The sequence below is a fragment of the Ornithodoros turicata genome, chromosome 4 (assembly GCF_037126465.1).
Source record: "Ornithodoros turicata isolate Travis chromosome 4, ASM3712646v1, whole genome shotgun sequence".
In the NCBI taxonomy this organism is placed as follows: Eukaryota; Metazoa; Arthropoda; class Arachnida; order Ixodida; family Argasidae; genus Ornithodoros; species Ornithodoros turicata.
This window is the reverse complement of record NC_088204.1, coordinates 71709898-71736743: the sequence shown is the minus strand read 5'-3', so window position 1 is coordinate 71736743 and position 26846 is coordinate 71709898. Positions and strand designations below refer to the sequence as shown.

At 46.4% G+C, this 26846-nt stretch overlaps 1 protein-coding gene across 1 annotated transcript in view; it reads left to right on the top strand.

Moving 5' to 3' along the window:
- The first annotated feature begins 427 nt into the window (after positions 1–427).
- The window catches only part of LOC135391836 (uncharacterized), a 56672-nt gene continuing 30253 nt past the window's right edge, over positions 428–26846 (top strand). The window contains exons 1-2 of the mRNA XM_064622338.1: positions 428–596; positions 6218–6343. Of these exons, the coding sequence (XP_064478408.1) occupies positions 530–596; positions 6218–6343 (193 nt within the window). The 5' untranslated portion in view covers positions 428–529. The remainder of the gene's footprint in view (positions 597–6217; positions 6344–26846) is intronic.

Here is a 26846-nt window from a genome sequence, read left to right as displayed (position 1 = left end):
CGAAGTAAATTAAATCCCATGTTTGACTCCTGCGTGGCCTCTTAGACGAAGTCTCAAGAGAACCACAGTCCGTCATTCGATCGGGAGCTCGGTGACCTGAAATACAGATTCTTTTAATCGGTCTTGACAAAATTCCGCACACGCTGGAGTTACACTCTCTTCATTATACGCTTGTGTAACAGACAGCAAAACCAACTGTTACATTCTTCCGGTGGGAACGGCATAACTTCCGACATATTACCGGAACACAACACATTTTTGCATCCGTTTGATGACTTCCAGCGTCTGTTCGAAGACCTTGGCAGAAACCATCCTTTTTTCCGAACCACCTGCGTCGGAAATCCGCCCCCACGTGACTTGCACCAGCCAATGGCGGCTCTACCTCGGCGCATCGGCAGCTGAGTACTTAGCCCGTTGTGATGCCGGTTACGCGACAGTGTCAGATGGAACTGATGACGGTGGTGGTCGAATCGCTTATTGGGAATATCGTCGAAACTGGTGGTGTGAAAAACGTGCTGTGACGTATCGAATGGATATTGCGGGAAGAATGCTGCGCAGGGAGACGGCGACAAAGAATCGGGCCACGAGCCAATCAGGTGAGATATTATTCGAGAGATTGAAGTACCTCGTTTTAGTCATGTTTTATATGTATATTTGTAGAGCTGAGGGGAACAACCCTGTATAAACCAAGACGACGATAGCGTGATATTATTGTGACATGTCGTCGTTGGTATCTGGTGTTTTCAGATTTTATGTCTTTTCGAATGCCGGGGCAGGCAAAAATCGAATTTTATTTCTGGAGCCGTAAGATGGGATAAAAGCGGCGGATATCGCGTGGAAAAGCATATTTTTTGGGTGGAAAATTACAAACAGAGCTTCTGGTACGTAAATCATGAAGTAAAAACAGGTTTTACCAGTTTTAACGCTACAACACGAAGGATCTATTAATATTTTGGCCTAATGTTGGGGCGACCAGATATTCCTTGGCAGTTTTTTCGTGTTCAAAACAGAGCTGACAAATGTTCCGAATATTTTTATGTCAGCCAGCTCTTTAGTATTCACATACATGCGAATACTCGAACGAACAGTAGTGGAAATAGTGTCGCATTCCACGTTCCGTCCCGAACTAATAGGTACGAATACATTCTACGCTCGTGCGCCATAAAAATTGCAATCATTATCATCATCACATTCTACGCTCGTTAGGATGTTCTTCTTTCAGAACCTGTGTATGACTGTGACATGTCAAACATGTTGCCATTACGTAACCGGGAGCCTACACTTTGAGAGGCTCTCCGCCCTCCGCCATCGATTACTATATTTATCATCGCCGATCATTATGAGCTTCGAACTAGAAACTCGCACGTGTCTATTATAATTATTATTACTTTATATTTAAACTAGCAGTTCGTAGCTCTCGACTGATTTTGTGATTAGAGTCGTATTCAAACCTGCAAGCTATACATGTAGATGCAACATGCGAAAATTTCATCCAGCAGAGGCTCGTGGTTTTCGAGATAAACGAGAAAAAACAAACAAACGGCATGTTCACATCCGGTTTCGGTTTGACGATGCCGTAATCGGGGAGCTGCCTCACTTTGGCGAACGCTTCGCAAAATGAAAACCGGAAGTCACCGGCAGTGACATCACCGCAGCGAAACAGCTGGTCATAAAATTCAATTATAAATATTTGCCCGCGAATTGAATTGAAATTATTTGCACGCGGACTCCGAGCATCAAATGGAAGCACGTGACAGCGTTCGTCTGGATCCGAACTCTCGCTTTGGTCGCTTTAGAGAGGCACGAAACCGGAACTAAAGTAATAGCAGAAGAAAGAGCGGTATTGAAGTTTAGTTTCGGTTTTGAATCGCCCTTCTTCTAATGTTACAAGCTGGTCTCCCAGGCCATCTTTGATAATCGTGGCATTAAAGAACTATGCCAAGCAGTTCCACCACCTCCACCGCATTAAAGAAGTGGGGTCGCCTGAAATACTCGTGATTCGAGAAGTACTCGTGACGTCACGAATACGTATCTTGAGCAAGAAAGGCTCGAAATGTTTCAAAGTGGAAATATGAGGTGTTTGCAAAAAGAAAAGAAAACAAGTAAACCTAGACCACTCTGATAAAGTGGACTGAAGACCATCTCCTATAGACCCTTTTCACTGACCTCATTCCGTCCGCCATACTTTTGTTTTCGCACGCGCTCGCACCAGAGTTAAAGCTGGTAGCGTGCACGCGCCATGCACAAAAGTATGGCTGCCACAAGCAGGGGGAAAGGCTATGACGTCTGCGACAGTGACGTCAGATGAAAAGAGTCTATACAATTTGCAGGTGACGAGTGCCTCACTTAGAACGTATTCATAACCACACTGCAGCACCGTGCCAAACAAGCGAGCGACGTCTGAAGGACAGCGCCAATGATTTCACAGCCTCTACGATGAAGTAATTAGAGCGTACAAATGTACTCTACACGAATGACAGCCACGATTAAATGAGTGAAGGGAACTAAGGAATTATCGTTTTCTCTGAGTAGAACGTAAGAATAAATAAATAAATATGGGGTAGCCGCAGCGTTAGATAACACTGTTTATGAGACTTGGTAACGAACACATCGTATGCTGTATTCCGAGTTACAAAATTACCCCCCAAAAATCAGAGCAACAGCGTGGTGTGTGGTATCTGAACAATGCGAAAAAAAAAAAAAAAAAACCCTGCTTATCCCGAAGCCATCGTTGAGAGCCTGGCACACCCGTTGCACCTGCCGCGATGCACCATGAAGGCCAGCTTTTAGCTCTGGCTCATTTTATCATTTGTAAATTCCAGACGGTAGTTTGCATTATGTGCATAGTTTCGATGAATAGGAAGAAACCCAAAGTAATTGATCAAAAAAAAAAAAAGAAGAAGCAGAAAACGGGAGCTAAGAGAAAAATGACGACGGAAAACGATTAAAAAAACGGTGGAGAGTGGAGAGTCATAAACAGAAGTGCAGCTTTGGGATTATTACGCAACGTTTTCGAGTTTGCGACTTGGGTTGGAGTCTGTGTTAAAGGAACGAGGAAATTGATTGCTCAAAATTCCGTTTAATTCATCAAGCGGCCTGTTTGGAGCGACCATGTAAAATATTTTCGCTGAACGATGTCTTAACACCCTGCAGTTGAATTTGCAAAACGAACCCCGCAGAATCAGCAGTTCGTGGAGAGGCGAACCCTTGCAGGTGCTGCCTAGCCCTGACGTCACATCACGAGCCTCATGATTGGCGCACCCTCAGCGCGTCATGGAGTGACGCTAACCTCACTCATTCTCTTACGAGATCTCGGTAGGAGTGCAGTGGATTCTAGGACGGAGAAGGCGGGCCGGAGAGGATGTGAGACCAGCGGCATGGCCGAGCGGGCTAAGACGGGACGCTCGTTGGTTGTAGCCAAGGTCGTGCTGAAGACTGGGAGGTGGTGGGTTCGAGTCCTACCACCGGACGTGCTGTCTGAGGTTTTCCCTGGGTCTTCCGAAGACTTTCCAGACGAATGTCGGCACGTCCTGAAGTCGGCCAAGGACGCATACTAACCCCCTTGTCCCCCACTCCATCCTGCTGTCCTCTCTCCATCTGTCCACAACTGTACGCCGCTCATAGCCACAGTTGCTTCGCGGCGCTAACACGGAATAAAAAAAGAGGATGTTAGGGGAAGGGTTTTCCCGGTCGGATGCGCCATGGGGATGGGTGAAAAAAGGAGGGGAAAGGCGTTGAGGATACAAAGGAGGAAAGGATGTGCAACCCCTCTTGCTCTGGGATTTAGACTCTACAGGACTATAAAGGAACTTATAGGAAATTATATAAAGGACTATAGGGGAACGTGTAAACGGAGCGAAAGATTTATGGGGTGGGCCATCACTGCTCTGCTCCTTTGAAAGCTGCAATAAACACTTGATCTCTGCAAGTTATTACCGTGATTATAGTGATTATCGTTTCCTAACCAAAGTTTGCGTGTGTCATGTGAAGCGTACTTCGATATTTAATTTTGCGCAATTCCCCGAATTAACACCTTCAAGCACCGAGACCTTCGTGCTTCCACTTTCAATTCGTTCATTTGGAGGGGTGAGGTAGTATTCGTGAGTTCAGAATGGCATGCGTGATACTAAATACTCCTGTGCTGTCTTAAATTTGGCCGAAAGGCTTCAGTAACGCGGTCCAATACCATACTGAATAGGAATAATGAAAGGAACTACGTTGGACAGTGATGATTCTTGATAGTACAGAGTGTGCCTGAGATGGCGTATCAGCACTCCAACCAAATGCGTTATTTACATTACACAGCGTAAATATTATATTTAGAAGCGAATTTATTACCAGTAAGCACAGTCCAAAATGCTACTGTACACTTGGTTTTAGTTATATATATGACGCGATGCTCTCAGCTAAATTGACAGCCTTACGTGACGAGACAATGATAGCTACTAGAGTCACGCGGGGAAAATTAGCACGATCTTCTTCCACAACTTAGTAATTTCCCGTTCCGAGTTTAGCCAATACAGGCATCAGCTCAAAGGGGAACGCCGTAGCGCATCGGAGGTTACCTTCATAAGAAAGGAATATGGCTTTCATTTTCGTCTAACACTCCTCGAACTTAAAGGAGCAGCGACAGCCCCCGTCCACAAAGTTTTCGTGTTTGGCGGGTTTTACGGCAAGTATCATGCTGTCTTGCACAAAAGCGATAGTCGTAGTTGTGCTGTAGAGAGGTCCTTGACTCCCACGGCACTCTAGAAACTCCTCCACTCCTTCAGAGAGCTCGTAAGAGAACGAGAGATGTCGACGTCATTGCATGACGCAGCGGAGACGGTGGGCAGTGAGAGTCAACGCCCGCTAGAGTAAACAAAGTCAAATCACTTGATACAACGATGTGTTGTGTATCTCTCTCCGTCCTTGTCCCTGTAGCGCTTTAAAGTTCTGTTCAAATAACTTGCACGAGTCCGCCAATCAAAGCCGTACTTCCCGCCATCAGCCGCACGACACTTGTGGTCCTGTGTTTGAAAGCGCATGCGGCGATTGGCTGAAGCAGATGAAATCACAACCCTGTGTGTCCACACGTATACATTATGGCATTCCACACCGAATCTCGGAGGTTACCCGGGTTCGAATTCGGGCGCCGCTGCTGTGCTTGTCTGGGTGCTTTTCCTGCATTTTCCTCAGACTCTTTAAGACAAATGTCGGCACAGTTCCCCGTGAAGTCGGCTCAGGACGCACGATCCCCCTGAGGGATAGTCGGGACGTTGCCCGCGTGAGCGTGGCCCACTACGGCAAACAATTCCATCACAACAGACCACCACCACGGTGTGTTTACGTGTGACGAACGAGGAAGAGGGGACAAATTAATCAGGCTTTCTTTATCTAGGTGCCGCTGCGAGAGCCCACGGCATACGTCACGGATGCAGTGTTCGAAGCCGCTGGTTTTTCGGGTCATCGTGCTTTTCTAAATTGAATTGAATTCGAAAGATAAGACACAGTTCTACGAAAGCATATGTATTTTACACGCTCGCTTCGGATGGACCGTTTGACAAATTAAAGGGGCTGGTCAATGATGTCTAACCGCCTATGTTTGATGCACTGTTTGTAATAGAACGCACAAAGCAGTACCTGTACCGAGAGGACGCTGCGTTTGTAACAGCATTTGCACGAAATGCATTTTCCAAAGCTCATTAGACAGAGCGCGACACCAAACGAGGAACTTTTCCGCGGAGGAACAGACAGTTACCATGGGAACAGGTGTGCCCCGCACCTTCCCCATGTAGTGAGGCGCGCGTGGTTCCTTGTGGAAACCGAGGGAGAGCGCGAAGGCGCCTCTCTCGCACTGTCAAACCTTCGGTGTGCTATAACTTCCGAACACGGGATTGCATTGGCACAAGGCCGCCCTCGGTGGCTCAGTCGGTCTCACCTTGAAATGTTGCCACCTTAATTCGGAGAAGGACCAATGAGGTTGCTCTACGGGCAATAGGGGAGAGGGGGAGGCTGGAGAGCTGCGCATAGCTTATGCGAGAGACAAATCCCCGCATCCTGAACAAGATGTTCCTCCAAAAGTGCGAGAATCCCCAGTGTGGTTTCCAGTTATCCGAAATTCGACTCCATTTGCTCCTTTTTAAGCAACGCTAGCGTCATTTACTCCTTATTTGGATCATTGTGTCAGACGTTTCGTAGTGAATGTAGTTTGGTTATCTCATTTCTCAAAATGCAGTGGCAACCTGTCGCAACAAGGCCTGCATGATCACGGGGACCAACAAGAGGGTCAAAGACCAACAGAACCAGAAGAAGCAGCCATTGGTCAGCACATTTCGAAACATGGACACCACAACGTCTGTTGGTAAGTTCGAAATTTTATTTGTTTACACATACCACGGACAGTCGTTGATAGTCCATAGACAAGGAGGGCATCCCATGAATAACATCCTATGAATAGCATCCCAAAGGAATAACAGGCATACACACAAAAAAAATTAGATAAATCAAATTAGATAAATCAAATCATCCCGACACCGAGACACGACACGAGACCATTCAATTCTCGTGCCGTGTGGAGAAAGGAGGAGTGGAAAATACAATTACGCGTTACAATTACGGTTGCGCCCGGTGAACTACGTCGTTCTAAACGATACATAATTCTGGAATAACTTCATCCCGAATAATCGGTGACTACTGAGTTATGTTTATTTTAGCGTAGATTACGTCATTTTTTTCCTCTCCACTGGGAATATTTCCTTTAAGTTTGTCCAGTCTCGTAAGAATATCTTCCTGCGCCCCCAAATGTTTTCTAGCGCAGCTATGGCGACCCTGGTATATGTATATCCCATGCGTGTACGTTCCTGTAAAAGCTGCAGGCTAACACTTCAAGCTGTTTTTTTTAATGGATGAGCCTCCTGATACGGCATTACTCATGAACCATTCTACAAGATGAACTTTAGAGCGAACGATGTTTTAGCAAGAGGCGTCTTAAAGGCGTCTACAACTACAACATGAGAGCAGACCGGCAGTGAGAGCAGCCCGGCTGTCACTGCCTGGAAGACATAGTCATGCTCCCACCATCTGAACCACCGAAAGCAAACCGACACCGGCGAGTCCAAATTTAGAAATTTCAGCGATCGACAATGACAACTGCTCCTACTACCGGCAGCGGCTCCAAGTAAACGACAACAACTTTATTTGAATGATGATGACTGTCTAGTTTCATCGCCATGGGGCGATACTCTACAAGGTCGAAATAAGTCGGGGCAGCTGGTACAGGTGTCGTCTGCTACATACACATCGTGTCGTCTGCTACATATGCTTGGTGACGAAAGGCAGCATACCAGCGGCATGACCGAGCCGGTCAAGGCGTCCCGTTCGTTGGTGTGGTAGCCAAGGTCGTGCTGAAGACTTGGAGGTGGTGGGTTCGAATCCTACCACCGGCTGCGGTGTTTGCGGTTTTCCTTGGGTTTTCCGAAGACTTTATTACGAAGACGCGCGTAATAATCCCCCTGTTCCCCACACCTTCCTGCTGTCCTATCTCCATCTGTCCACATCTATACACCGCTCATAGACGCCTCACTGTGAGGACCGAGATCCTATGGTGCCCAAAAGCTTTCGAACTGGTTTTAGGGCCGGGCTTTCGTGGGCTGGACCCGGCCATGGACCAAACAATTTTCACGTAGTGAGAGTGAGAGGGCGCGAGTCCAGCTGCGGCTCCAAGTACGTTACGGTGACCCATTCAACTGCTGGGAGCTCGAATATTGGCGCCGCCCTGCTCCACAGTAAAAGCGCAATATGGCACTGCAGAAAACAATGCTCTACAGTCTCAGACATGCCGTAAGACGGAAAACTATCCGTATACGACATATCCGAAAACGGCACTAACATCACGGAGCGGAAGGACGCCATGGGCCAGCTCCCACTTGGAGACTGACGACGTTCGACGACGTGCATCGAACCAACCAGCAGCAGTGATATACGCTGCCAGGCGAACTTCGCTGGCGCTGCAGTTCTTCCGGGACCCGACCCATACCCGACCACATTTCCCTGATGGCGACGTAGATATCACGGACGTTCCCCAAGGAAATGTCCTCACCTGGGTATTGAACGCGCAAGCGCCACAGAACTTCTAAACACGGACCAAAAAGTGCGGGGAATATAAGTATCCGCCCAAGGCCGAGGCTACAGATTCGAAAAGATATTTCCAGGAGCAATACTGGCCCGCGACCGTATATACAGGCGGTAACAAAGATGCTGTCGCCCTAAAAAGCAGAGCTCACTTTTTGCCTCCCTTCATCGCGTACGCTGATATGAAAGAAGTCAGGGATGTGCCAACCGAATCCACGAACCCTAGGCAGGGATTGGATATTCCGGAATCCGAATCCTAGTGCCCAGAACGGCGAACCGAATCTTTCGAATCCACCGACCACGTTTGCTCGTTTCTTTTTCAAATTGGCGCCTCCGGAGTCCGCTGAAAAGCCTCTTTGACCGACGGGTGTTTGCTTGTTTCTTTATTTACCTTGCTCTGGACTGAAAGATGTTCAGGCAGGAACTGTTACAGAGCAAGTTTAAAAGTCATATGTTTTGCTTTTGATTGTTGCTTTAGCTTTATGGAGATAATTGAGACTCGAGAATTTATGTATTTCTTGTAGTCGATGAACAACACGTTAAATAAATTAAGAACTATATGGGTATACCTTCTCCCGAAACTGAACTATTATTTAATGTTATTTCATTAAACAAATGTATCATATTCTGCTTCAAAACACTCTCCAGTCGAAGTTTTTTTTTTTTTTTCTTCTTGGCTTTTTGAACTCTTTTTCAAGAAAGGATTCGAAAGATTCCAGATTCGTAAAATTCGTGGATTCGCAGAACCTTCCTTGGATTAGGATTCGGAAAATTCTGGATTCGTCCCATCTCTAGAAAGAAGTCATATATATGTTTCAGGGCTGGCTCCCTATAACGTCCGTTGTATTGCCAATTCTATAGGATATGACAAACACAAGTCCGACCGGTCTCAAACAAAAGAGACCCACATGTATTGGCATCGGGCGACCTGTTACACGGACTGGTTCCCTTTAAACAGACACGTATTGGCATCGGACGAAACTGACGTGTGTGTTGCCATCAAGCAGTGGAACTACCTATGGGGGGTAGTCCCCTTTGCATAGATACTAAATTCACCTTCTACAAGCTATAGATAACAACACTCTCTAGCACAGTTTGTGTACGCATGTCTGTATGTGTATTGTCATCAAGAAGGAGAACCACCTATGGAGGTAGTCCCCTTTGTACAGACACTAACTTTGCGTAACAACACTACAAGCTCGTTAACAACACTCTCTAGGAGCGTTTGCTTTTCGCACTGGCCAAACACGGGAGGGTCTCTGCGAGCTGGCTAGAACATGACCTGCCACTCACCCTGAACGTGTCGGAAAAGACGAGTAGACGTCAGCCAGCGGCGAGAGCACTCCACAAGACCATGTGCTTCGTCATGGACAATGTGGCTACGAAGCCTGACAGCCTGAAATATAGCTGCGCCACCGAAAGCCATCCGCCAACGACGGATTGTTTACGCTGAGTGCGCGGAACAGGCAACGGTTCTAGGACCTGTACGGTGGCCCGGGCGACAGTCGACATTTGCGTTAATCTGTGCCACAGCAAAAGAGTAACGTGAGAACGCATGAACCAGTGCTCAGCAGTAATCGTATTGCCAACTGTAGGATGGGAAGGTCCAGCCACACAGACTTGTATTGTCGACATATTAGATTAGTGACAACATCTTCCTTATCGTTTTAGCCTACCACTCCCTATATCCTTAATTTACTGATTCGCTTTATTTTCCCCAACAACGTCAGCAACCGAGGTCAGTTCTAAAACACGGCCCCATTGGTTGTATTGCCAGCTGATGGCTTGTTTGCAAACTGTAGGATGGGACAAGCACGAAATTCGCGGGACAAACACAATGCTTGCCCCATATCACGATTCAAAAATAATACTGCTCTCCCCTCAGAACGAAGAGCAGACTCTTATTGCTTCGTCTCCCTCCCCGACGAACATGAAATAACGCGGATATGAAAGGAGACAGCAACAGCTGTTCGTCTTGCAAACTGTAGGATGGGACAATTAAGCGCGATGCTGTTTCGGCCTTATTGGGTAGGATGGGTCCCACAGACTGGTTCCCTGGTATGTATTGCCATCCAGCAAGAGAACTACCTATAGGTTCCCTGTGTGCGTGGAAAATATTTATTTAGTGGGTGGCGTAACTACAAGCGGCACGAAGACATCGCTTTTAGAACTAGTGTGCTAACGCACAGGTGCGAACGAGATGACAAAGTGATACCCGTATATGACTCAACTATACCCATGCCTATGTGAGGCCTAGGTTCCCTACGTGTGTATTGTCATCAAGCAGGAGAGCTACCTATGGAGGTAGTTCCCTTCTTCACGTTACAACCCTGCAAACTAGACAACAACACTCTAGTGCTAGGAGTGCTGCGTCTCTGGGCCACCGAAAGCCAGCCGGCAATGACGGCTTGTATTGTCATCAAACGGGAGAGCTTCCTCGTATCGCCAACTGTAGGATGGGACAAGCGTAAGCTTGCCCACATCACGCTTCAACGTGTATTGTCATCAAGCAGGAGATCGCTTCACGCGTCAACAAGGTGTATTGGCATCGAGGCGGAACTAGTGCAATACCAACTCCTGCTTGTGAAATCACGTCGCCTTAAGGATTGCTGTTCGTGCTTGTCGTCGCCATGCAACAAACCAAGACTGCGGAGAGTTGCGTACGGGATAACGGCACGAAGGAAAGTAATGCTCAGTAGTGGACAACGTACCTTCCTTGCGTTTCTCAAGTGTTTGTATTTTCATGTTGGCGTTTCTCAAGAACACGATGTATTGTCAACACGGTTTTAGGAAAAATCTTCCCGGAAACAACACCGCAAGCGACGCGGTTTTGTATTGCCAACTGTAGGATGGGACAAGCGTAAGCTTGCCCACATCACGATTCAAAAATAGTACTGCCATCGCCCTAAAAACGAAGAAGTATTGGCATCGGAGCGGAAGACCAGCCACAATAAAAACTGTGTATTGGCATCGAGGCCATAAAACGTGTAAAACGGCAACAAAAACGTGTGTATTGTCATCAAGCAGGAGAGCACAAATGTTAGATCAAGAAAAGATCTTCCCGGAACAGCACCGCAAGCGGTACTGCCCCGACGACCTTGTTATCGGCCGCGCGTTCAAGGACACGGTCCACCCAGGGGCGGACCGCGTTATCAAGGGGCCCTTCTCCAAATATGAAGGACCGGCTCCCTTTCGCCTCCCTCCACCGCGAAAGATCCTGGCCCAAAGGCGAAAGATCAATACGCGGATTTGAAGGGAGACCAGAGGAAAGTAAAGAGTGTTAGAGCAAAGTAAAGGTGTAGTATAAATCCCAACAGAACACAACAGCGCCAGGCTGGTGTAAGCAGACCAGTATATGGCAATTTACATTTGCCGGTGTGCTAAATAGCGGACGCTCGTCCCCATGCGTTATCGCACTGGGCCCCAGCAGCAGCGCATCCAGTGTGTACTGAAACACCGAAGTGGAACATCGAAGGCAACGGCAAGCCCTATCGCCATCACCACCACCACCGAACATCGAAGGGAAGGGAAGGGGAGGGTGATATATTTATTAACCCATTCTGGGCCAATGACTCCTACAGGAATCATAATACAGTTTCGTCGATCAGGCTTCGCGAACGAAACCGAAACTCTTGTTCTCCGTGACGGAGGATAAACGAGAAGTTCCCTTCTCCCCGTACAGAAGCCCCGTTTAAACAAGAATGCACAATAATGGAAAGGGCGGAATACATAGTCGTAGAATTTACCTGTGTGTTCATCTCATACTTAACAACGCTTACGTCGCAAGTAATTCATGTGGTTTATAAACGTTTTCGACCTCGAGGCTTCACAGAAAAATTCTAAGCGGAAAAGTGAAAAAGAAAAGAAAAAAGAATAGAGAGACAGAGAAGAGAGATGAAGTGGACAGTGAAGCAGGTAAAATTATGATACATACATAGAGAGAAAAATCTCGTACATGAAAATTCTCTCCGCTCGCTCTCGCCGCGCCTCCTCTCTCTCTCTCTCTCTCCCTCTCTCACTCGGAACGGGCACCATTTGGCGTTTCCATTCTCCAATGGCATTTTTCGGATCGCGCATGCAGCCTCGTCGCGATTCGATTCCGGTGTATATTCGATTTGAAAGATACATGCCATATTTCTTTTACTTACTTATGAGGATCGATTTCGACTCGAAACCCGAATATAGATTTCAGTCACTGTGTCAGTACTCGAAAATAAAAAATAAATAAATAAAACGAATAAAGAAAGAAGCAAACGAAGATTTGCTCGACCCTAATTTCGGTACTCGTACTCATACACCCATTTGCTACGTCATGGTCATCATCATCACCATCATCATCCATTTTATGCACTTTATCAATTTTCCGAATGATAATGCCTAAGTTGCTGCCATGTAACGATATCTTCATAGCGGCTATTCAACATCTTCCTAGCACCGTATAGCGTGTCTACTTTAATCATTTTCCGCCTAATCGCTATACGGGTTCAACCGCCGCTAGACTTAGCCGTAACGATCCAGCGCTTGGACGTTGGTCACTGGGTTTGAGACTATAGGTCGCGATGGATTTGGAGCACAGCGTATGGTTAGGGTTCTTCGTTCTCGGGTTTTATTATTTTTGAAATTCGAGGGGTTAAAATCGGGTGATTCTTTCGAAAGGAAATTCGGGGGCAAATCGGGCGTGTTCTGTTACGTGTTTTACGCTGTCGGGTGTTTCCGGGTTAAAAATCGTGTGAGTCACGCTGCAGAGATGATTGCCGGGATGAACAATGGAATTCCGCTAGGTGTCCAAAAAGACCGGCCTTTAGTACTCACTCTAAGAAAAAAAAGGTACGATTTTCTACCCATTTCGGTATAGCTGCATTGCAACCACATTTCTACTCCAACCCGTTTTACGTTTTGGGTATAACTGCACAGTAGAAACAAACTACAGATTAGAATCTGTCGTCCTACCAGCTTGGGTAGGAAATTCTATACTTCTCTCTCAGAGCAAACGTGAGAGAGAGGAGCAAGGGAAAGGGACGCCGCAGCTTATACCCACGGGGGAGAGGTCGCGTGTGTATTTGCACAAAATGGTAGAAGTACTGTCCTGCTGCAACTCTGGGTAGGAAATTCTACCTTTTTTTCTTAGAGTGTATACCTAGGAGGTGACTGACAGGAGGACCTTCATGTGTTGTCTTCGGTGCTTAAGAATTAAGGTTGATGACGTGATTCATCCCTCTGGTGGGTGACTCACCGTGAAGCCACATGAGGTTGAAAGACCTCGTGGAATTCGGGGAGAAATCGGGTTATGCCCAAATTTCAGAAAATTGATTCTCGGGGCGCAAATACCGTGAAAAATCGGATCTTACCCGAAAACGAAGAACCCTGTGTTTAGTGAGCGTGAGTACGAAGCAGAGACCGATTATGTGTGCGGTAACGGGTCAACGGAGCATGCAGAGCCGCCGTCGTCACGCGGTGCACGCCTTAATCCTCTCACAGACCTATATGTCGTTGAGGCTGTCTGAAACCCGGCGTCTGCGGAGTCCACGTCTCACGGCTGCTGTATCAACAGCCGAAACTCCATTCATTCATTTTTTTTTACCCGTAAGTTTATGACGACGGTACCGATGATACTGGAGAAAAGATCCAGAACAGCACCGTGAAGGGTCCTACTGATGTCGCCTCAATGCGCTCACTGACCCGCTCCTGTATGCTGTCCTCTCTGCCATAGCCAGAGTTGCTTTTGCGGTGCCAATATTGAACGGACAGGTGACACGAATGAAATATTAAAGGGTTCAGCTTCGTTTTCTTACAACCTAGTGACATTGGAAAGGTGGAACGGCATGTTGGGCGCGGAAGAGTTCGGTAGTCATCGTTGGTAGTCAACCCTTGCACATTCATCCAGAATTCCGTAGGGCAACGGTCATCGTCACGCAGGTTGAAGAAAAGTTTTTAAGGATTGAAAAAAGAATTTAGTTGTCATCCTTGCAAGTCGACCCTTGGACATTTATCCAGAATCCGTAGGGCAACGGTCATCATCACGCAGGTTGAAGAAAAGTTTTCTAAAAGTTGAAAAATTAGTTTAGTAGTCATGCTTGCCAGTCGACCCTTGCACATTCATCCAGAATCCCGTATGGCAACGGTCATCACCACGCAGGTTGAAGAAAAGTTTTTAAAAATTGAAAAAGAGTTTAGTAGTCATCCTTGCTAGTCGTCCCTTGCACATTCATACAGAATCCCGTAGGGCAACGTACATCATCATGCAGGCTGAAGAAAAATTTTTAAAAATTGAAAAATAGTTTAGTAGTCATCCTTGCTAGTCGACCCTTGCACATTCACCTAGAATCCCGTAGGGCAACGGTCATCATCACGCAGGTTGAAGAAAAGTTTTCTAAAAGTTGAAAAATTAGTTTCGTAGTCATCCTTGCTAGTCGACTCTAGCACATTCATCCAGAATCCCGTATAGGGCAACGGTGATCATCACGCAGGTTGAAGAAAAGTTCTAAAAGTTGAAAAATTAGTTTAGTAGTCATGCTTGCTAATCAACACTTGCACATTCATCCAGAATCCCGTAGGGCAACGGCCATCATCATGCAGGTTGAAGAAAAGTTTTTTAAAAATTGAAAAAGAGTTTAGTAGTCATCCTTGCTAGTCGACCCTTGCACATTCATCCAGAATCCCGTATAGGGCAACGGTGATCATCACGCAGGTTGAAGAAAAGTTCTAAAAGTTGAAAAATTAGTTTAGTAGTCATGCTTGCTAATCAACACTTGCACATTCATCCAGAATCCCGTAGGGCAACGGCCATCATCATGCAGGTTGAAGAAAAGTTTTTAAAAATTGAAAAAGAGTTTAGTAGTCATCCTTGCTAGTCGACCCTTGCACATTCATCCAGAATCCCGTATAGAGCAACGGTCATCATCACGCAGGTTGAAGAAAAGTTTTTAAAAATTAAAAAAGAGTTTAGTAGTCACCCTTGCTAGTCGACCCTAGCACATTCTATTGCATGTCTACTGCATATCTTGCAGGTCTATTTCATCATCATCATCAACCATTGCCATATCTCACCCTGTCGCCTGCGTCCACTTTCCTGGGCACCTCAGCTGCCGGCTCCTTTCAGCGCCGTAGTCATATTGTAGTCCCCTTGTACGTGCATTTTCCCTTCCCAGCATTCTTTCATTGGGCCGCACGATGATTGTTCCTCGTAAAGTAAACCTAGTCTGTCCTAGTCCGTCTAATACGTCGTCGTCGTCCTGCGATCAGTGGTCATCGGATTATACGAACAATGTACGGAATATTGTCTGCGATTGATAAGACATCGTGTCTACTTTTCTGAAGCTTTACCATAAAGTCACAGATGCAACGACCATTCACTGCTGTTTCATCCCACCAATAAGACGACGAGCGTGAGCTGAGCCTTATCGACTTCCAATAGACGTCTCCCTGTTTGTAAACAAATGACGTGATAGTGTTCGACAGCGCCACCAATATGGTAGAGTTGAACTACGCTCGAAGCTAGAGCCGAACAAGGTCACGCCCGAAAGTCAAACTATTGGGGCGGGGGGGGGGGGGGTTATAATGGTCTCTGAAAGAGATGCGACCTTCAGTCCTGCTTTTCTTTCAATTGTATAGGCAGCGAACAATTGCCCATTCGTGGAACCCAGCCTTCCCCTTCCGATTTGTTTCGGTATCAGTCTGGTCACCAACGTCATGATGACGATTCTCGGGTAGAGGTCTATAGTGGACAGAATTACGCAGAAGGTTCACCGGATAAAAAAGTACCCGTTCCAAAAGATCCCACATAGTTCGCTTCCTCCCCTTGAGTTTGCCGTGAAAAGCCTTGTAGAATTATTTCCATTGACCCTAACATTATGCTCCTAATCTGCTATCTGCTCCTCATTATGGGCCTAATTTAGTGTCTCCAGAGACCATGCATATAATATATCTTTAGAAGTTCTCGTGGCCTAGTGGCTAAGATGCTCGCCTTCCACGCCGAGGTTGGGAGTGCCCATGGTTCGAATCGCGGTACTGGCTGCGCTGTCCGGGTTTTTTCCTTTGACGTCGTCCCGCGACGCGTGACACTCCCGAGCAACATGCCACCCCACCGGCAGGCAGATCACCCGGCGGCATCAACCGTGCCACCTTTTATCCCGTCGGCTACTTGCCCATTATCTTATTCCTCTGAAGTTCCTCGTCAAGGAAACGTTTTGTCAAATTAAGAAGTCCGGGCAACACGTTGCCTTGAACCTGAAGCATACTCTTCAGACGAACAAGCAAACGGCAAAGAAAAATCGGCAAAGTGTCCTGTCACCTACACCATGCACATGAGCTTTATGTTGTGAAGTGTCGCAATCCTAACGCCGAGGCATCTGGTGGCCCGACAGGCATCTACATCACGCGTGACGAAACTGAAGTTTGGAAATGTGCATACTAGCCTACGGAACAGGGCCCCGGTAGAAACAGGGGCGAAAACTAGTCTACGCACACTCGAAAAGCTCCTGGCGATGTATTCACGGAAACGCTTCGTGGATACTGACTCAGAGCGACGCAGTTCTGCAGGAATTTTGTTTTCGGAGGCGGGAGAGTAATGCGCCGCTGAGAGGAGAGCGTCTTGTGACACCCCTGGCTTCCCGCCAATTGACAACTGACATTCTCCTCCCATCTATGCTGAGAAGAGCTGATACAAGGCTCGCTTTCCGCATGCCACGAAACACCTCTCATCAAAAGGCTGCATTAATTCATCGAATGCGACTCAATGTGGCTTTTACAGCTCAGTGGCGCTACTGCTTGAGACAAGTTGACTCTTCCAGATGCTGTCACTGCGGTGCTCTAGAAGATCTAGAACACATTCTTCTTCATTGCCCACACTGCCAACCTTCCTGAACCGCACTCTCTGGCTCTCTCAAAATTGCTTGGTCCCTGGCCAAAGCCAGCCCACCAACGCTCTGCCCTCGAAGCTGTTTTGACCTTTTTGGACACCATCCTCGATATTTCATTCCCCACATCGCCACCAGTAATGCGGTAGAGTATCGCCCCTGGCGATGGAACTCCCCATTCATCATCTCACAATGAAGCTGTTGTTGTTTGTTTTCTGGAATAACCTGCTTAAGACTAATCTGTTTATGGGATAAATGTACGAACCGAGTGGGGCAATGTAGGGGAATGCAAACCGTACACGTGAAAAGGGCAATATTTCCTCGAGATTGAGAAGGCCCAGAGGTGGCATCAGAGACGCGGAGTGGACAGCCAACACCCCTACTCCTATTCGCTTCATTGCTGGATCACAGTTATTGTGCTGTCCTCTTGGTTCCGTCTCAGCCCTTGCTGTTTCTCCTCTAGCCCTGGAAAATGTTTCCCTTCTTATAAGAACAAATATGCTTGATGGCACAATGCTCTTTCGTTTGTTTGTTTCTTACCCCAAATCAACATTTTTTTTTGTCTAAAGAAAGAAAAAAATGTGTCCCACTATTCAAAATATCCCAAAATTTTACACATGCAGACATGGCCTCACACGATATGGCCCAGTGTTGCCCAATGATTAGAAGAGGCGTGGTTATGCCAGCCATTGGGTGATAATTCGTGGCCTTGCGTCACGTGACAACTATGACGACGAGCGACGCCACATTGGTCAGGCTAATCTGCGCACAAGGCACACCGTATTGAACGTCCCTCGCGCAAGACTGCGTATCTAACCAACTTATATCCTGCCACCAAGTTGATATGGTCCTCGAACGAGGATCGAACCCGCAACTTTGGGATGAGTAGGCGGACGCGCCATCAACTGATCCACGGACGGAGGCAGCCATAGGGCGCGACAAGACGATTTCCATCTCCCAAACACACTATGACAAAGCACACGAATTGTATCATCCTTCCTAGAGAGGTTGGATGAAAAACTGATCACAGCTGCTTAAACAATCTTCCAATGATTCATTCAAGGTCATTTGATAAAATTACCCCTTCTTCCAAAACGCAACTGCAGAATACGACGTCATGATCGGCTCAACCGAATGGCGCGTGGTGACCTCCTCGCTCACCTTTTGGATCATGCACGTGCCGCGCGATGACGCAGTTAACTGTTGGTTTCTACCGACACTTATTTACGAAACACTCCAGGGAGCCCCGAGGACGCCACCTGTTCTGAAAGCCGTTGCTCTCACCCCTTTCCCACGTGAACATATCGAGACGGGATGTCGTCTGCTTCAGCCAATCGCCGCAGATGATTTCAAACAAAGGCTTCCTGTGGATGCTAGTGGCTGCCCATACGACTGATGGCGGCTCGACTCCATAGCGACGGCCGAAAGCACAGTCGTGATCGGCGGATTGGGCCAGGACTACGCTGTGTCGTTTAAGCGTTTCTTTGTCTGGGTGGCGTTGCACGAACCGTCTTGCCGCCTGACGTCATCCTTAAATGTTGACGTTTTCCCTAGGCAGCTTCTTTCTCCTGGCGAAATTACTCGTCCGCTTCCGGTTACCTAAGAATGGCACGAAATATACTCTCCAGACCCTAACAGAGTTACTCCACCGGAGAAACCAGAGCCGTATATTAAAAAGGGAGTCTGGCCATTGGGAGGAGTCAGAAAAGAAGGCTCGACCTGCCAAACACAGTTTCGGTCCTCTGATTGGTTTGCCTTTTACCAAGGGGGTCGCCATGACAACTTACTGCCACCCAAAATGGCCACAAACGCAGTGAAGCCGGGATTTCGTTACAAAAAAAATTCAGACTACATAGTTGCGCCGGGGGTGTCGGTATTGGACGAGTAGAGTGCATTGCTCCAGGCACTGCAGTAAAATGTCTCTCAAATTCCCTCATCCAGCATGCCGAAATTAAATAACATTAGGTAATAACGTTACACTGAACAATGTTATTTCAGCGCGTAACAGTGCACTGTTTTAACTGAGTCAACTTGCACCATGCAGACCTGGATGAGGTTTTTGTGTACCTGTGTCATGTTTCTAACTCTGGGGAATTTCCTGCTGCTCCGTAGCAGACGACAAAAAGCAGACGACAGGGCTGACGGTGTCGTCTGCTATATGTGTGCAGTACGTCACTCCCGATATTCCGACTCCTTGTGAATGCTCAACATAAGACGCAGCGAAACTTCGTGGTTTTTGCTCCGCTAGAATATTTCACTGGCATGTCGATGCCATTGAGGTGCAATTAAGACACGTTCCATGTGACTGGGGCTGTTAAAGTCGCCTTTAACAATGTAATTACAATTACGTGCCTCGGAATTACCGTTTAGCTCCTCTGAAACAACTGTGCTGGCGTTACCGAGAAAAGGCATTAGGCTTCTGAAGCACATTTGAAGTTACAGGAAGTATGAAGTCCAGAAAAGGCCAAACAAGGATATCGAACATCTCCATAATCCGTAAGCGGTATACAGAGACCGCTGACAAAGTCCAATACACAAACAAAAGAGCATGAATATATCGCATTTTCTTTGTCAACAAGTGGGAATTTGTGATGCAGACGAGATCCCAACTATATAGCCGCTCATACAATCAGTAAGGGAAAGTCGCTTTGCGATATAATGGGTACGTTCAGGCTTTCTGCCAGAAACAAATAGTGCGCATATGTCGCTCTCTTTTACCGTGTAAAGTCCCTTAACTTTCCGACGTTTTGTCCGCGATGCAGAAAATGCAACTGCATAAAAGAAAGATTAGAAGGGAGGTACGGAGTGATACGGCGTTATCCTGCAACTCAACTGGGATGCACCGGAACGTTTCCTTTCCTTTGCTCGTGGCTTTATCCTGGATGCAATACCGCAACTTCCTTTTTCCGCGCCGTCAACGGATGGTGCCTTTAGCGCAGAAGAAGAAAAATGTGGTTTTACGTGACATGAAGAAAACATGACATCTTCAGCGAATAAATCCACGAAACTAGTATACTGGCACGCAGCCACTAGCTGCCTGGTTATCGCACACTGTAAGAGCGAAGTATACAGCATATCTAACTCTCCTACCGGTATCAAACCAAAGTAGTATTATTTTGTAAGGTTTAAAAGGTACCGGGAACACTTGTCTGTAAAATAATTTGGTTAGCGCTATATCACTGTAAGAATACCGAATACTAGAAGACGCAAACACTATATCAGTAAGAAACATCATCGTACTATATTTTAATAATATATCTTCGATAGCGCATTAATATGTCAAGCTGTTGTTATGCTCACGATATGATGATTCACGTTAGGCGATAGCCCTCCATGTACTTACGTATCACAGCCTCTGAACGTTCATGTGTGAAACGAAAACGAAGAAGAAAAAACCCTAAAAGGGTACAAGCGTAATTACCCAAATATGTAAATTATACTTTCGGTGTCCCCCATATAGTACCGGAACGAAGCCTGGAAGACTGGCATTCTGCAAAAACCCCGCACTTTCCTGCTCGCTATTGCCGTTGGTTAATGTGACATCCCCATCCATTTTATCCTTTATTCCCTAAACTACGTAAACAACGAATATTGCTCGAGGCAGACCAGAATTGGGGACGACACAGACGAGTAGGCCTCAAACGCCCACAAATTAACGCATTCAAACAACTCAAGGAAAAGAGGTGCTGACGCCAGGAATCGAACCCGGTTTCGAACCAGGTTCGATCCCTGACGTCAGCATCTCTTTTCCCTGAATTGTTTGAATTTGTTTGCATGTTTTATTTCCTAGTTCTTTTTTATATATATTTTATTTTTATTTATTTCTCTTTTTCTTCTCTTTCATTCTCTTTGTTTTGCGGAATAGTAAGCCGGCATACCGTTTGGCTAACCTTTCCTCCCCTTTCCCCCCTTTGTTTAATAAATATACCTCCCCCCTCTCAAAAAGATAACCGAAGTGTTCCATTGAAGACTCGAAGATAAGCCAAGGCGCGAAGCTTGACCACAACACGCTTAAAAAATATCACCACTCTCGCCCTTAATGTGATGTTCAGAAAAAAAAAAAATCGTGTATATTGACATAAAAGTCAGGTGCAGTGTGTGTATATTGCCATCAGGCAGGGAACCTTTACAGAATTTTGATAGCTATGAGAGCTACCTAGCTACATAAACTATAAGAGCTACCTAGATGCAGTTTTCACAGGTGGATTATACGGCCAGGTGGATATTCTGTCGAAAAGCGCATGTACCTACTGGACGACTGATTAGTGAAATTCCATTGATTACCTTATTAATTGGATATTTTCGGGAAAATGCGAGAGTACAATTGGAGCCAGTCATTATACTTAAATCCACCCTCTTGTTTCAATATCCAGGAACAAGTCCGTATTCGCTCAGTCCGTAAATCGCTAAGTTTTGCTATGCAAATCAGCCGAGACCTAAACCGAAACTAAGCACTTCTCGCTGCGTCGACATATCAAGTCAAAATTCGTCTGCTACCGCGATATACCGTTCTGCAAAGCTCGCAAACAATTGCACCTAACTTCGCAAATTTGAACCTGTAGACAAAAAGTGCAACACGCCTGAATCAGTCTCGAGAAAATATGGGACTATGTAGCGCTTGATTTTGTTTTCCCCTTCAGTACGGCGGACGTTTACTCGCAGACGACAGTTGCTGTCTTTGAAGGAGACGGTGGCTGGTCTTCGTGGTTACGGCCGCTGAAAGCACGTTCGTGATTGGCTACGGCCGCTGGAAATACGATCCTAATTGGCCGTTAGTAGAAGTACGTTTATTTCCCACTGTAAACGTGGAGGAGGCATGAGGCAAAAAAGCTTTAAGGAGCATGACTAGGCCTCCGTCCCCTTTCAAGGTAAATAGACAGAATAAACGAAAACAGCGACAGGTAATAACGAAATACGGGGGAGCATGAAAACTAAAACTTGCAGTTACGATGAAATATTAAGGAAAAGCACTGAGACATACAATTACCATACAGCATACAAATGCAACATGCAACATACAAGTGCTAATACCCGGACCCAGAAATCACGTATTCGTGATACACATACCGCATGCATATAAAACTTAATAAATAGAATTACGTCAAAGAGTGATATTAAACGGTTGGAGCAACTTATCTATTTACACATGGTAAACAAGACTTTCGTGCACGATACTGCACTTCTTCAGTTTACAAAAATATGAACATGGTACAGGCACATATATACAGTTGAGGGGGGTTTTTGGCATGCGAGGGTAACAGGGTGATGAAAAGGATGCAAATACAGGTAAAACTCAAAAGAACATAAATACAAAAGCAGGAGTATCAGAAGTGCAGCAGCATAACGCGAGCCCAAGGGATTACACAGGAAGGAACCTTTGGGCTCGCGTTATGCTGCTGCACTTCTGATATCCCTGCTTTTGTATTGATGTTCTATTGAGTTTTACCTGTATTTGCATCCTTTCCATCACCCTGTTACCCTCTCATGCCAAAACTCCCCCGTCAACTGTATATATGTGCCTGTACTATGTTCATATGTTTGTAAACTGAAGAAGTGCAGTGTCGTGCACGAAGGTCTTGCTTACCATGTGTAAATAAATAAGTTGCTCCAACCATTTAATATCACTCTTTGGTTTACTCACCACCGGCAACTTGACATCGCCTTTTTTTTTTGCCTTCGTATCTAAATGGAATTAACATAAACATAATACAAGTACCTGCCTGCTTCCACGTTGGTGGTGCCAATTTCTCCATCTTTTTCTTTCTTTCTTTCTTTTTTTTACTCACTCAACCACAAGTACGTGCCAAACCAGATACTACTGTTCATGTCATAATACACTGAAAGAAATCAACACATTCCGAATGCTGAACACGTTTCGTGTCACCTACATTCAAGAAAAAAGATTGATCGATGTCCATGTGGTGCAGCTCAACGATCAACTATAGGAGTGACCGCTACCAAGATAACGAAATATCGCCTTCGTTGGATAACGCCCCCTGTTACGTATACATGGCAGAGTTTCGAAACCGAAGAGAGCGAATAATCAGCATAGCCCGTGAGTTGCAAACGAGGTGCGATAAGAAGTCACATCCACTGCATGGAGGCACTGCGACGAAAACTTGCGAGCCACTCGAAACCAAGATGTTTTTGATAAAAATAACGTGACGTCATCAAGGAATTTAGGCAATTAGCTTATCATGTTCCTCAGAATCGTTACCATGAGCACCTTCCGACAGACCTCTCCCTGTATGCATACAAATAATGTCATAGTAGGGAGAAGCCGCGGCAACCCATGGAGGCTCCCTATGTCATAGTGTACGACAGCGCCACCAATTTGGTAGAGTTGAACTACGCTCGAAGCTAGGGGCGGACAAGGCCTCGCCCGAAAGCCACGGTCTTGAGGGGATTACGATGGTCCCTGAAAGGGACGCGACCCTTGGTCCTACTTTTCTTTCAATAGGAGGCAGCGTACAAGTGGCCATTCGTGGAACCCGGCCCTCCCCTTCCGATTTGTTTCGATTTCAGTCTGTCTACCAACGTCATGATGACGTTTCTCGGGTAGAGGACTATTGCAAAAACAACACGAGGAATGGGTGGCATCACCTCACCGACGGAGGGGAAGGTGTCCCACCAGGCTTGCCACATGAGGCTGTGAGACGGACAACGCTGAACACCCCACCTCAAAAGGGGCAACGCAGACACCGAAGACTATAGTACGAGCAGCATCATTTGCGACGGCGAGACGTTCCGACACGCACACCACCTGGTGTACATCCAAAACGTCGCGGTCTCGCAAGCCACGAGTGAAGCGCGTGTAGCTGGAGAGACCATTTACCTCGGACATGAAGGCTTGGCAGAAACTGTCTACCTAGAACAGAAAGAAACGGCTAATGGGTGGACAAAACAATTAACTGCTATATATATATTGCGCAACGATATACTGCGCAACGGGACGGACGGACGGACGGGACGGACGATACTGGGAGCGGCAACGTGGCACAGACGATTCACGGCGCTTTGTCTCCCCTACCAGAAAAGGCTAGATGCCGTCGTTACGGTGATCTTGAAGATCTGGCATTCTTGACTGTCCGCACTACCAACCGTTCAGATCCCCCCCCCCACACACACACACTTTCAGTGTCTCTAAACTACCTCGCACTACTGTATGTATAGAAGCGTAAATACTTTCACCACATAGGAGAACTACCTATGGAGGTAGGAAACTGAACAACGGAAATATGTATCAGCGTCAACGAACTACGTTGCGATATATTTAACATTAAGAAAAATATTTCCAGCTAGGAGCAGCAAGATGGTGTGTGTCTGTGTACTGTCATCAAGTAAGGAACCTATCTATGAAGGCAGGCCCTTGTATGTATTGTCATCAAGCAGGTTAGCCAAGCAGTACACCTTGTACTGTCGAGGTGTATATTGTATTGTTGTTATTGGAAAACTAATTCCAGGAATGGGGGTGGGGGGCAAGATTGTGTCGATATGATGCAATGGCATTTCCAGGCGATTACACAAATTGAAATAATGTGTGTATTGTCACCAAGCAGGAGAACAATACCAAAATAATGTGGAATAATACCGGCGTTAACAAGCTGAATCACCACCTGCACATTGCGGTTCTGCTGCGCGTGCACTCGTCGACAGCGTGTCCTACATCCTACATTTGTACATCTCATTTCGAAAATAGTACTGACCGCGCATTAAAAACGAAGAGCAGTGAGCTGCCGTATTGCCAACTGTAGAGATGTATTGTCATCAAGCAGGAGAGCTACCTATGAAGGTATGCCCCTTTACACAAACAGGAACACTAGAAGCGCACTTTGCTGAAAGGCAGGATAACAACGCTCCTAAGGGAGATTGCTGTTTGTACATGCCATACCATGCGAACAATCCATGATATACGGGAGAGTCGCAACGGAGGACAGTACAAGACTACCGAACTGGCTAGAACAGAATGTGCCCATCACCCTGATCATAGCGGAAGGTGTGAGTGGAGCAAGGCCAGCGACGGGAGCACTCGACTGGGCCGAGCACTGCGTGTTCCCTGGTGATCAGCGCCCGTTGTCCAGTACGAACTGTCTGAAACAGACCTAAGGTCCCGCAGTCGGGGCCACCGAAGGCTAACCGACACCGGCACATCTAAATTTGGAAATGTGAGAGCAGTGTGTATTGACATCAAGCTGGAGAGCCACCTACTTGAGAGCAGTGTGCTGTCATCACTGAGAGATGCGTGTGCGTATTTTATCAAGAAGAAGAGCTACCTATGTAGGTAGTCCCCCTAGGACAGACACTAAGTTTACGTTACAGTCCTACAAGCTAGATAACAACACTGGTTATACATTATGCATTATACACGAACATCCCGTCATACATGTATGACGAACTTGTATAACAAACATCCTCTAAACATGTATGATCATACAGTGCTGGTCACACTGCTTATTAAATGTCGGCAAAATATGCTTTAAAAACCCGTATGTATAACCAGTGTGCCCGTGTCGTCATACAAGCAAGCGCTCTGACTATGTTTGACAATATGTTGTCAAACACACGACGATGTATTTGGGCACTGCCGAAAAACGGTGATGGACAACTTGGATAAACGGGCGTATTCGCCACGACAGTTTCCGTTCGCACGAGTCAGTGTCAACGACATCGTGATGCGCGTGAGTTATTTTGCACGAGTAAGTTATAAGTCAGTAAAGTCAGTGTCAGCGACATTGTGTTGCACGTAGTTCAAAATGGCGAGCTCTTTGCCTGCGCACATGGAGCATGAGACAACCGATAATAAGCAAGTGTGGCCCCGTCTTCGTCGTCTTGGTACATTTTGAATAGAGATGTCTGTCGGTGAATGTAAAGTATATAAACTCCTCGATTGGTTACTGTGCCACTGACGTGTGCCATACATCAGGGTTTAAGCCACTCCCACTGTTCCTCCGGTTAAGTTGTATAACCAGTGTGACCGATGTTTGAACAACACATGTTCGAGACTATGTATAACCATACAAGCGTTTGGACCAAACGATGTTGTCAAAAAAGAATTCCAGTGTGACCGAGCATTATACATACGCCATACAAGTTTGTATCGCCAACTGTAGGATGGGACAAGCGTTAGCTTGGACTTCCCAGTTTGTATTGCAGACTGTAGGATGGGAGAAGCACTATGCTTGTCCACATCGCGCTTCAAAAATAGTACTGCTCAAAAATAGGACTTGTATTGCCAACTGTAGGATGGGACAAGCGTTACCAAAATAGGACTTCCCAGTTGCTTGAAAGTTAAGTCTTCCCAATCGACCACATGCAGAAAGTGTAGGAAGGACGATGATGTACCTTTACACGCGGACGACATTTGATGGTGTGCACACTCTCATACAGTTAACTTCAAACATTCTAGTACATTCGAAATCTGAGTGAAAGCTGCCAATACCCAATGTATAACAGGCGACCGGGCTTCATAGAACTGCTTGTGGACTGTATGTAGATGACGGCCACTTCTAAATGTAGTCTCTTGAGAATTTTACCCAATTTATGGCATTGGAATCCACGTGTCTCACACTGTAGTGCCCCTATGTGACACGACTATAGCTCCCGTGGCTTAGTGGCAACGGTGCATTCCCCGCCGAGACTGGGACGTGACACGGGTTCGAATCTGCATGGACGCCGTCTGTACTGTCTCAGTGTTTTCCTCAGACGCTTTAAAGTGAGACTCCGCAACAAAATCACTACAAACGTTGTGGTATATCCATAATCTCTGGGATGTCAGGAACATATGTACGAAGTATATCGGTCAAAAACTGCGCAGATTTTACTCAAACGAATTATTACGAAGCTAGCGCTTCGCCTCTATGAAGCGAGAGGGCGCTGAAA